Source organism: Protomyctophum parallelum (genome assembly GCF_964188405.1).
Source record: "Protomyctophum parallelum genome assembly, chromosome: 3".
Classification (NCBI taxonomy): Eukaryota; Metazoa; Chordata; class Actinopteri; order Myctophiformes; family Myctophidae; genus Protomyctophum; species Protomyctophum parallelum.
Genome location: NC_139698.1, coordinates 50,274,400 through 50,288,016, shown reverse-complemented (window position 1 = coordinate 50,288,016; position 13,617 = coordinate 50,274,400). Strand labels below are relative to the sequence as shown.

Sequence of the window (13,617 nt, the reverse complement as noted above, 5' to 3'; positions counted from 1 at the left end):
AGTAAAGAGAGAGCGAGAGAGAGAGAGATAGAGAATATATGTAGCTATCAGTAGGGAATTGGGGCTCTGGCACAGTTTGAGGGCAGGTTTTTGTTAGGGATTAGTGTGCTACACGGACGAGAAGGGTGGGCTCACCGCACCACGTCTCCTTTCTCTCCCTCCTGGATTCCTGTCTTTCTGTTCCCTGCATTTCTCCCACCCGCTGCATTATAGTAATATTACTTCCATTTCTTCCCCGCTTTGCTGTTCTCTCTCTGTCTCTAGGTCTCACACGCGCACTCTCTCACGCGCGCACACACACACACACACACACAGACAGACAAGTATAAAATACAAAGCCGCCGTCTAGCATATGTTGTGATGAATTGCGCTGTGAGACCGTTGGGGGTGTTGCATCAGGGACGCGTCTGCCATTTTGTTATTGAGCCTGCGCCAATGAAAAAAGATGCTAAAAAACTGAAATGAAATGAGATGGGGAAATATACACAGGAAGAGAGGAGATACAGTATAATAAGAGGTGTAGGATTGAGTCAGTACAAAGGGGGAACATGCAGACATTGAACCATTATAACCAGCCATACTGTATAGTCTACGATTGCCAATATCCCATAACATCATGATTTTCCTCCTGTCGATTTCATGCTCTCTAGTGTAACAAAGGGAAATTGTTTGCGCGCTCACCTCTCGCCTTCCTCTCCTACTCGTTCTCCTCTCATTCGTTGAGGCGCACTCCCCTCATTGCAGGGCCTCAGCCTGAGGCCCCCCTAGGATCAACTTTAACTTTAACTTCCACTTTATTGGTCCTGAAGGGCGCATGGTTTTGCAGCATACAGTATACTGTAGTGCGACTATAAGAAAAACAGACTAATATGAAACACACGGACTCAGCAAGGGTTGCAGTAATGAACAAGCCAGTGGCGTGCACAGATAGACACTAGGGGGTGCTAGAGCACCCCCTGCCCTTTTGGCAATGTGCTAAAAAAAAAAAAAAAAAAAAACGTTTTCTTTTTTTTCTTACTTTTTAGTGTGTGGACCATGGTGACATTGATCAAATCTTGATTAAAAAAAAACGCTTCTACTATATTATTTAGGCCCCCACAATTCTAAAGCTATGTTACTATGTCAGTGGTTCTTCGATTTAAAAAAAATAGCAGACCTACAAGCTTGTAGCGCGCCACTCGGTGGCGCGCTATAAGCTTGTAGATCTGCTATTTTTCAATAGCTAAAGCACCAAAATGGGTTCCCGCCCCAAAATGCGCTGCAAAAAGGTACCCTTTTTTTCACTTGAGCACCTGCCCCTCTAAATGTCTGTGCACGCCACTGGAACAAGCAATCAACAGAACACCAATAAGAACAATAAGAATGGTGGATGTCCTATCCCTCCCCATGTAGAACTGTTTTTGGAAACCTTATCAAGCTAGATCGAGGAGCTGTACTCCATATAACAGAATTTACTAGGGATGCACCGAAAGGGAAATTCTTGGCCGAAACCGAATACCGAAAATGATTAATATTATATATATTTTTTCCTACCATTGCTGTACCTTAAAGCTACCTGATTTATGGCAAAAGAAATGGTTATGGCAAAACGTAACTTAAATAATAATCACTATTATGGGTCCAAAGAACATTTATTCCGCTCTTTTGAATGCATTAATTGCATACACTATTCTGTGATATATTTTCTGCCTATTCAGGCCAAAACCGCCGAAAATGATTTTTTTTGCCTTTTTCTGCCGAATATTTTCTGCGGACGAATATTTGGTGCATCACTAGAATTTACCTTTGGTTTACTGTTGGACTCTGTGGTTGCAAGCACACACTGGTAGAATGTAACTAAGTGCATTTACTCAAGCACAGTACTATAGTACATTGTTGAGGTACTTTGTTTTACTTTACTAGAGTAAATCCAATTTTACGAGCTTGTAGGTCTGCTATTTTTGAAAAATCGAAGAGCGACTGACATTTCTAGAATCTGATCTCAGGTCAGAATGGGTTCATCAGACCAGTGTGTGTCCGGCAGAAACCTTCGTATGAATCTGATCTCAGGTCAGAATGGGTTAAACCAGATCTTTGCTTGTAACAGAGCATTCTACATTGCAGTAATGCGGTACTGAAGTAGCAAAGTAAGAAGTAGTAAGTACGTTTTCCACCACAGCAAGCCCACCAGAGGTGAAAAAACACATTGTATTTATAACTATATGAATAAATAAATACATAGCTTAGGGAGGGATACAGCAGGGTGAAATTGAGATGCCGCGCAGTGTTTATTGAATTTACCAATTGACCTTTTGGAGATGATAGGTTTGGTTTCTCTTTGTTTCCAATCTGTTTATTATAGGCTAGCTGAATGGTGGCATTGAGCCCATTCCCATTTATCTCAGCTCGGCCCACACAGTAGCCTGTCTGTTACAATCTCCCTAACTCAAAGGCATGTACTGTACTAGCCACGTTAAGGAGTCACTCCCACTTACTGTTGATGATCACAATAAACCCAACGTGCGTAATACCACTTTCCCTCAAACAGACTCCCCAAATGCTTTACAGACATGAATATTGAATGAGAGCCAATAAGATGAACAATAAAAATGCCAAGACACAACATGAACAATAGGGTAATGACCGTTAAGACAATTGTCGGAAAAAAAGGGCAGAAACCTTGTATCTCCATATATTAACTTTATGTTATTATTATTTTTTTTAAAGTAAATTAAAGCCCTGTCTTTTCATACTAAAGTTTCACACAATGTGAGGTTATGTGTGTCTGGGTTTTACAAACATTGAACCAATGAAAAGCATTAACAAGAGCTTGTGACTAAATAATAACTGCTTTGGATCCATTGGAACAGATGTGGTTCCTTTTTCTATTGCCTGAAAAGTAGGGGTTTTGGAGTTGGACGTACAAGGTTTCCAGCACCCGATGATAATGAACAACTCTCCAAGCCAATCTGGGGGCCAATAAGAGACATCTGTCATGTTGTACCAACGTAGCCTAGACTGGAGCTTCTCCACGAGACATACTCGTGTGAACTCTCTCTGAACTTTTATTTAAAAACTGGAGATTTAATATTACACGAGCGCTTTTGGTTTCCAAGGACCAGATAATTGTCCCTGGTGCTGCCACACTCCTCGGCCGTAATTGTAAGTTTTCCGTTCTCTGCAGAGTTGTACATTGGAGTGTCATTGCAAATTAGCGGGGGCTGCTCGCTGGTTTGTCTGGAGAAGAGAGATAGAGGTGAATGTTCACTAATGCAGGCTCGGAGCAAGCTGTCCTGGCACAGGAGTAAGTTATTCCTCGGCTGAAAGGCTAGTGGCATTGAACTTAAGTGTCCACGTGCATGTTTAGTTAAGTAGTGATTTCCTTTTCATGCAGAGGTCTGTGTGATGCATGTAGCCTAAGGTCTGTGCATTCACATTATAAGCATTTCGTTTGACTGTGTGTATAGGCCTACTTTATGTGTGCGCACACTCCGCACAGGCATGTGTGCAACTGTGCATGTATGTGGCGCACATAATAACTATTTTAGCAAAATAATAAGCATAATAACTAGAAATAACTGAATTGTAAAACACGTGATGACCATGAATGGTGTCGTTTGTCACTTTAGTCGGATTGCACTAAATGTTTTGGGGCCATCTAAGTCCTCTAACATTTGGGGCAGAGGTTCATCGTTGGCATCCAAGAAGTGTGTGCAAAGTTAATTGGCATCGAACGGGTTAATGGTGCCGGAGATTAGCTGGTAACGGACGGACGGACAAATGGACGGACAGAGTGCAAAACATACTCTCTCCCCATGCCTTTGGTCTGGTGGAGACAATAATAGTAAAAACAATGTGAAAAGGGTGCCATTTGTTCCAAAAATGTGTTTTGCAAAAATCCACCTGTTGGTGGCGCTATAACAGGCCTAATGTGAAAAGGGTGGGATATATTCCTCAGCCTAGTAGGAACGTCTGTGAAAGATTTCACGTAAATTGCACCCTCCGTTCATGATTTGAGGCTTTTTGTTTCAAAAGAGCCAATCCTGCAAACTTTGAAAGCCAACGTTAGCCAATTAGGATGGAATATGAAATATCGGACAGATCCGTCTTGAACACATGACTATAGAGATAGTGTGTAACGATTTGCGGGATTTTTTATCAAAACATTTGTTTTTCAAAAGTTGGCCTCCCATGGTGGCGCTATAACAGGCCGTTCTGGAAATCTTGGGGCAGAGGTTCATCGTTGACATCCAGGGAGTGTATGTGTGCAAAATGTGGCATCGACCAGGTTAACCCATTCTGACCTGAGATCAGATTCATACGAGGTTTCCGCCGGACACACACTGGTCTGATTAACCCATTCTGACCTGAGATCAGATTCTAAAAATGTCAGTCGTTCTTCGATTTTTCAAAAAATAGCAGACCTACAAGCTCGTATCGCGCCACTCGGTGGCGCGATATGAGCTTGTAGATCTGCTATTTTTAAATAGCTAAAGCATAACATGATGCTGACACCAAAATGGGTGCCCGGTCAGAATGGGTTAACGGTGCCGGAGATTAGCTGTTCACAGATTATAATTATAATTATAATTATAATTATAATTATAATAATAATAATAATTATTTTGTACAATTATAGACTCTAATTAGGTCTGATTAAACAGCAATCAAAAGTCAATAATTCGATACCAGTATTCTTCTTAATGGTCCCATGTTTAGGCTATTAGAAGCAGAGTACAGTGAATGAGTGTCTAGACAGTCACACAACACACGACTCCTTTTCAGGGTAGCCTACTTTATACTGTTCTCACGTAACATATCAAGAATTACTATGCCATTTTTAATAAAGCTAAAACCACCCCGAGGTTGTTGCAATAATGCAATTCATAGTTCATACCCATATAGAGCTGCTGAAGCCATTACATTTGTCAACAAACTATTGAAAATAGTGTTTTTTTTTGTTTTGTTCTGCTGGTACATTGTCAGACTGGATAATGGATCGTATGGATGAGCAACCTTGTGGCTGCTGAATGAGGAACATAAAATTATTTCCATAATGTTGGCTGCAGCCGGAAAAAAGATATACTGCTGTTATGGTGAAATTGGTGTCCTACTGAATCATGTGACTGTGATGGTGCAGTTGAGATGATCTATTAAGAAACAATGGGGATAGGGACCGATCAAGAGTTGAATAACCCATTCTGACCTGAGATCAGATTCATACGAGGTTTCCACTGGACACGTCGTTCTTCGATTTTTCAAAAATAGCAGACCTACAAGCTCGTATCGCGCCACTCGGTGGCGCGATATGAGCTTGTAGATCTGCTATTTTTTAATAGCTAAAGCATAACATGATGCCAACACCAAAATGGGTTCCCGTTCAGAATGGAATAATGCATAACACACGGTAATGGACTTTGAATTGTTTCCAGTTGCAGTTTCTCAAAAATCTCACTCGTGTGACATTGAGGGGCGCCGCGCCTCAACCACATGATGTGATGTCACATGACATCTCATGACATTTACAGCTGTAAACACACATTAAAAGTCCATTTATAATAGCGCTGATGGACGGCGGAGGCGTTTCGACCTGTGATAGGCCTTCCTCGGTGTTGTCATGACTCATGTCTGTCCATCAGAGGTAAATAAAACATGTGGAAAGAACATCCATTGTGTGCTGGCTATAGTTCTTCATTCCTATTGCATTATTGAGCCTCGCATACCTAAAAGACTATTCATCTAATCTGGAGTGCTGCAGGCTTTTTCTGCTTTCCGGGGTCTGTGTGAACACAAACATTAGGCTTGTGATTGGCTGATCACCCCATTGTGATGATTTGATTGGCTGAGCAAAGTACATAAATACTATTGAAGATAAAAGTGAGGGCAGAAAAGTAAAGATGCCAAAATTGATTGGCCGGAATGACATTTTGTGATGATTTGATTGGCTGAGCACGGAAAGTTCTGCATTCCAAATCTACTACTCGGTATGCAGAATGGCCATTTCAGAATATGTTTATTAGGTGTTTTATAATTACACTTTAATTAATCGAATTGCCTCTTCTAGACGGCTTGCCTCCCACCGAGCCTTGATGAAAAACTTCAGATACAAATGACTACTTAGTTACTTAAAGGTATATTCAGTGATTTCACTCAAAAAACCTTAGGTTTCGTTTTTGGCTGTGGGACCCAGCCTTTTGTCCAATCAGGATAGAGAGTCAAAAACGAAACCTAAGGTTTTTTGACCCCCAGGGGTTAACTGGGGACAGGGAGGAACTCCTTATATGGTCAGCACACTCTATAGTAGGGAGGATTATCACAAAACAAAAAAATAAGTGATATTTGAATTAAGTGAAATCACTGAATATACCTTTAAAGGGTCGTCATTTTTGATCAGAATGGAGAAATGAAAAGAAACATCAAATGTATTATGTAGGCGTGGTTATCCGTTCTTGTGGGGGGAGGGGGGGGGGAGTGGAGCGTGCATATCATTATATTCTGAATCAACGCCGCGAGCTGACCGTCTCGAAAATGCGACTTCTGAAAACAAAAGTTAAAACAAGCTGTTATAGGTGTAAAAAAAAGAATACAGATTCTGCAACTTCATGGCATATTTACCCTTAAACCGTATAAGTCGTTTACAAACAAGCCGTCACAGTTTAATATCTATAGGGTCCAATGTTCTGCTGCCCATACTATGAGCTCTTTCACTAGGCAAGACTGCTGTGTTTGATCCGGTGGGGGACACATGGCGCTTGGAGCTGTCAGGTGTGTGTGTGTGTGTGTGTGTGTGTGTGTGTGTGTGTGTGTGTGTGTGTGTGTGTGTGTGTGCGCATGTGAGCGTGTGTGTCACATGCGTGTTGCTTTTGGAATACACATACATTGTAGCTACATAAACCGTCTATATGAGAGAATTGTGCATTGCTATATAGGACACAAGTCTAAGAAAAAGTGTCCTGTCCCTTTAAACCCCCTAGTGGCCAATGACGTTATTTGCGTATTAAATCAACAAATCCCTCGTGGCCAATGGCGTAATTGACGTAATAGACGTACTGCCCTGTCAGTACGTCTTATTATAACAAAAGAATAAAAATTTTAGACTTTTTTTTTTCTTTTTTTTCTGTAATCTACCAAAAACCGTCCGAAACCCGCGCGATCGTGCACTATCGTGCACGCGCACCGCCTCTATGTGATTCGCGGCAAAAATTTGATATTTTGGGGTGTTCCTGGACGTTTTTAAGCTTAATTTGACTAAGTTATGAAAAAGCTAATGTTAGCTTAGCAATCCGGACAGCCAAGCTATCTGCTTGGGGTCAAACTAGCCTCGGTTGTTTACCTCCGTTTGACAGTGATTTAGTGATTTAGCCAGATTTGACACTTTAGCCAAAATCAGCATAATGATACGTTCCCGCCATCTGGTGGCAATTCTGGGTATTACTTTGAAAGTGAAAGTAAAACGTGATGTATTTTATTTAGATCGCTGATCTGCGATTTGCATTAAAATGACGAATTAAGAAATGGGGCATTGGCCAGCATTGGCCAGATTTGGCGACTTTTTGAATGGCAATCGAAAAGAAATGTGAGATATGACCACAATGTCACGAAATGTCTCATTTTAAAGCTCCAAGTCACTAGTTTACAATGAAAAAATAATTATGATTATAGCTTGTTCCATCGTTTACTTATAAGCTTTTTAGTAGACCTTGGTTTCAGTGATAAGTCAAACCAAGGTGTACTAAAAATGCTTATAAGTAAACGATGGAACAAGCTAGAATCATAACTATTTTTTCGGTGTAAACTATAGACGTGGGGCTTTAAAATGAGACATTTCGTGACATTGTGGTCATACCTCACATTTTTCGATTGCCATTCAAAAAAGTCGCCAAATCTGGCCCAATGCACAATAAGATGTTATTAAATCTAGCAATAAGGGGGTTAATGGAGGAATTCAGGAGGTGAAGGCACAAGGCAGTGGCTTCAACTCACTGAAAACAGGTCATATAAATGGCTGCTTGTAAATAAATAAATAAAACATTTGTCTCAGAAGCCATTATAAGATGGAATGAACGTCAGCATGCCTCAGCTCTCCAGCGGAAACGTGTTTGGAAACGTGTGCATTCCTATATAAAAGCAGGGCCATGGAACTAATGCAAAAAGCAATGTCTGACCTTCGAAAAGGACCGAAGGTTTGACAGGGCACACATTAACCCATTCTGACCTGAGATCAGATTCATACGAGGTTTCCGCCGGACACACACTGGTCTGATTAAACCCATTCTGACCTGAGATCAGATTCTAAAAAATGTCAGTCGCTCTTCGATTTTTCAAAAATAGCAGACCTACAAGCTCGTATCGCGCCACTCGGTGGCGCGATATGAGCTTGTAGATCTGCTATTTTTAAATAGCTAAAGCATAACATGATGCCGACACCAAAATGGGTGCCCGGTCAGAATGGGTTAAACGGCATATAGTGTTACGATGCTATTACATTCAAAATATATTATATATTATATATTGCCCATTTGGTCCTCCAGGTGTGCCTTATAATATTCCTTCCTTCCTTGCTTTCCTGGTTTTTACTGATCCTTCTCCATATAGAGCGACGCAGTCCCAACCCCCTTTCAGAACGACGAGTGGCCCAGGAAATGATTCCCATTCATTTTACCCCATATAGGCTTTTCAAAAGGTGTTTATTCAAAGATGTTTACACCGCGGACTGAAAGGTGTGCGGGGACTGCGACGCTCGAATGGCATCATGTATACAGTACAGAACGGCAGCCACAATTTAGTTCCTCACTTCACTGACGCATACAGTAACAACCTGGCATGAATAGAAAATGGGCACAAAAGTGAATGACTCTCTCCCTTTTTCCCTCCCTCCCATCCACTTCCTGCCCGTTCTCCCTCTGCCATCTTCTCATCTCCATCTCTCATTTCGCTCTCCTCTCTCACATTCCACCGTCTTAAATTTCTTCTATGCCATACCTCTCATTTGTCTCTCTTCGCCCGCCTCTCTTCTTGCTGTCTCACCTCTCTTGTGTCGTACCCTCTGATTTCCCATCACTCTCAACCGTCTGCCTCTCATCTCCATCTTTCATTTTCCACCCCCTAACTTTTAACCCCACCTCTCCATATCTGGACTGTGCTATACCTCTCTGTCCCACCCCACCCACCCTACCACCTCACATCCCAACCCCTGCCTTGATCCATAACACCCCCTAAATCCTCCAACCACCCTCTCCCACACACCCCTGCACCATCCCCTCTGCCCCCCACCCCCACCCCACCCTTAGCCCTGAAGGATGACCGCTTCCAGATGGTGCTGTTCACGCCTCGGCTGGTGCGCATCGCTCTGTCCAACGTCAGCGTGTCGGACGAGGGCGGCTACTTCTGCCAGCTGTACACGGACGCCACGCACCACCAGGTATACAGTTTGTGGTAAAAAACTATAACACGGAAATCACTTAGCAAAAGGCCTGCATGCATGAGGCCATTCAGGGGGAAACCCTTTACTTGTACAGTTTGTGCTAAAAAGCTTTGCTCAAACATAGTTTTTTCCCTGCCTTTTTTCCTGCCTTTGATCTCCTCCCTTTTTCTTCCCTTTCTGTTGTTTCGTGGGAAAAACGATACGATGGGAAGTACTCAAAAAAATGTAACTTTTTTTTTTTTTTTACACTTTATTTTGATTTTTATTGATGAATAAATGAAAAAACATATGTGTACATTTTGTTGTATCCAACATGTAAAAATCCCCCCCAATCAAGTTCAGAACAAGACAAATAAAACAAAGACAGACAGTACAAGACAGTAAAAGTAATTAGTAAACTAGTTTTGAAAGTACTAATGAACATAGTAAGAAGAAAATAATAATAATAATAATAAAATAAAATAAACAGCATTTTCCATCAGGGTATGGTATCTAGGTTGCATACATTGTATCCATCTTTCAGTTTATATAGTAAATTCCTCTATATCCAACTGTCTACTTACTGAAGGCCTCCAACCAGAGGTCACCCAATGTCAGGTTTAGTGTGAGGTATCAGATTGTACAAGGGAATATGGGTTTAAGTGAAAGGTATACTTTCTACAAACTCTATGAAAGGGGTCCAAGTCATAATGTATCTATCTTTAGAACCACTACGGTTGTACCTTAGTTTCTCTAGGGGAATCATGAGAACCGGGGAATCGAGAGAACCTCTTTGACCCACTGTTTGAACGAGGGAAAATGTAACTTTTTTACCCGTAAACCTCATGTGACGTGACGCTGAATGTGACGTTCAGGTGGCCACGCTGTCGGTGGCGGTGCCGCCCGAGACGCCGGCCGTGGAGGTGAAGCAGGAGGCGGTGGAGGGAGGCGAGGCCGAGCTCGCGTGCGTGTCGCCGCGGAGCAAGCCGGCGACCGCGCTGCGCTGGATGCGCAACGGCCGCGAGATACCAGGTATGCTATATGGTGGGGAGGTTGGGATGAGATACCAGGTATGCTATGGTGGGGAGCGGTTGGGATGAGATACCAGGTATGCTATGGTGGGGAGCGGTTGGGATGAGATACCAGGTATGCTATGGTGGGGAGGTTGGGATGAGATACCAGGTATGCTATGGTGGGGAGGTTGGGATGAGATACCAGGTATGCTATGGTGGAGGAGCGGTTGGGATGAGATACCAGGTAATGCTATGGTGGGGAGAGGTTGGGATGAGATACCAGGTATGTTATGGTGGGGAGGTTGGGATGAGATACCAGGTAGGCTATGGTGGGGAGGTTGGGATGAGATACCAGGTATGCTATGGTGGGGAGGTTGGGATGAGATACCAGGTATGCTATATGGTGGGGTGGTTGGGATGAGATACCAGGTATGCTATGGTGGGGAGGTTGGGATGAGATACCAGGTATGCTATGGTGGGGAGGTTGGGATGAGATACCAGGTATGCTATGTGGTGGGGAGGTTGGGATGAGATACCAGGAATGCTATGGTGGAGGAGGTTGGGATGAGATACCAGGAATGCTATGGTGGGGAGGTTGGGATGAGATACCAGGTATACTATGGTGGGGAGCGGTTGGGATGAGATACCAGGTAATGCTATGGTGGGGAGGTTGGGATGAGATACCAGGTATGCTATGGTGGGGAGGTTGGAATGAATGCAGTGGTGGGAAAAGTACTCTACTTAAGTAAAAGTATCAATAATGCAATGTAGAAATACTCTGTTACAAGTAAAAGAGTCGATATGGCGCTGTCGCCTCACAGCTATAGAAAGTCCTGGGTTTGATTCCCGCTGGGGGCGTGTACTCTCCTCCATAAACAGAACTTTTGTTTAATTATTTCCACACAACTCTAAGGTATATTAATGACATAGTTCAATGTTGAAAATGAGGTGCATTAGAGCAGTGGTTCTCTGTTACATAGATAGACTTTTAATGATCCCACAGGGGAAATGTAGTTCCTGTGTAAAACACAGAACAAAGGAGTAATACAAAAAAGAGTCAGCATGAGGTAGAACACATGGGGATTAGGACAAGAGCAGCAGAAACCAGGGATTCTACAGAAACTTCAGCACTTGGACTACCTGCATGTGACATTATGTGGTGACTAGAGCTTTCAGCAGTTGTAGATACAAGTGTGTGGTCAAAGTGCACGACGACAGCATACCAACAGGGTGGCATTCTGACGCACACGCCATTCTGACTACATGGCTTTGCGTGTGGTTACGGACAGGGTTAGTAATGCGGCGAGTCGGGCTTCGGAATGCCGGTGTACTGTAGGTCGGGACTCGGGAGTGGCTTATTGTTGGTATCAGCCGGTAACACTGTCCCCGTTACAATGCGCTAGACCCCTGGGAGATGGATGCTGACGTGGAGAGCCACACCTGCTGTACCATCAGTTCTCAGTACTTACCCAAGCGGTGCTACTCATACGCTGAGCTGGCAGTGCCCAGGATCAGAGTCCTGCACGGGTCAAATTTTCGAAACCCGCACCCCGCCCGGCCGGTCAATCATCAGTTCCGCAAACCCGGCCGTCAATAATTGGACCCATTACCTGCCCCGTTACCCGTTCGTATCACAGGCACCGATAGCTATCATTGACTTTATTTCATCCAACACCGCATGTGGTGTGGCGGTGGTGGTGGTGGGCGGCATCAGTGCGTTGCACACGGAACGGAAGACATGTAGTTGACTGAGGCCACCGCTGCTTATTATCACAACATAAAGTTATATCGTGATTTCGACCTACATGGCATATTGGCATAATATATCAACAAGGAGAGGATGATAAAAAGAGATTAGCCTGATGAGTCGACCGTCTTGATCCAAGGCTGTTTCAAACACGGTCATCACTCATCAGTCTAATCTTTTTAATTGTATTTACACTTAGAGTGAGGCATTAGGCCAACATTACCTGGGTTAGCTTTACATATTGTGTTGAATGTTGGCATTATAATCTTTTGGTGTTTCATCAGCATGAGTGAACGAAAATAAAATATAGGCTACAGTGCAGGCTGCAGACGGGTGATAAAAAAAAAAACTCCACACGTGAAATGCTACGATTAGGAAGCAAGGATTCGGCCGTGATGTCACTGCTATGCAATAAGGAAGTCGCATGCAGGGAAGCACAGCAGCAGAAACGGAATGCCGTTGTGAAGGAATCGGCAGTGATGTGACATCACTGACGATTCCTTGGGCATGTTACGGATTTAAACTTGTCTCCGCTGTTGAGAAAAACCCCCAGCTCAGCTGCTGTTTATAACATCGCGCAGGTCGGGTCTGCTGATTAAAAAACAGTAATGTAAAAGTAGTAATGTGAGACAAATACAGATAAAAGATTCAATAATCTGATATCCATTGGAACATGGAGACTCATCGTTGGTTATCAGGCACATCAGCAAAAAGCAAAACCACAATGTGGTGAAATGGAAGAAAAAAAACAGACAGTATTCTGGGTACCCAGGGAGACAGTTTAGAAGCACTAGTTCAAAGGGAACGCCTAGTATACACTAAAAGGTCACGGGTTCGATCCATTCAAGCCATGCATGCGCCCTTGTCAAAGTGTCCTTGAAGGAGTCTCACACTGCGTGCACGTCCTGTTAAATGACGTCGACACTTTGCCAAAGGGCTGCTTGCCCACTCATTAATAATGTCCTCGGGGGAAGAAGAGTGTTAAATAGATGCCTATAAGAAGTCAAATCCACGCAGAGGGACTGGGAGGCCAGATGGATAAAAAAGGGAGATAAACAGAGCGTCAGGAGGTCATCGGCGAAGAGAGAACTTTTGGCTCGACCGCTGGCACGAGTTTCCTTGCAATATTTGCACGAGAGGAGCCGCTTTCAGACGATGAGACAATCTCAGAGCTGTTGTAATGCGAGTGATAAAGCCCTGTGCTCAGTTAATGAGAGAACTTGAGTGTGTGTGTGTGCGTGTGTGTGTGTGTGTGCGTGCGTGCGTGCGTGCGTGTGTGTGTGCGGTGTGCATACAGAGGAGATGAATACATTATCAACGATTGGAAATCAGGGCTCATTGAATCTTCTCCTGAAACTTTATTTCTTCCGTCTAGTTTGTCCCCAAGTCACAAACGCTCATCTATCAAAACTATGGATCCGTGTCTAATTATGCTTCGCATGCATGCACACGTGCACGACGCACACGCACACAAC

At 43.3% G+C, this 13,617-nt stretch overlaps 1 protein-coding gene across 1 annotated transcript in view; it reads left to right on the top strand.

Moving 5' to 3' along the window:
• cadm4 (cell adhesion molecule 4) overlaps window positions 1–13,617 on the top strand; it is a gene marked incomplete at its 5' end in the record, with an annotated part of 89,751 nt that overhangs the window by 22,494 nt on the left and 53,640 nt on the right. The window contains 2 exons of the mRNA XM_083762212.1: window positions 9,270–9,400; window positions 10,258–10,414. Of these exons, the coding sequence (XP_083618338.1) occupies window positions 9,270–9,400; window positions 10,258–10,414 (288 nt within the window). The remainder of the gene's footprint in view (window positions 1–9,269; window positions 9,401–10,257; window positions 10,415–13,617) is intronic.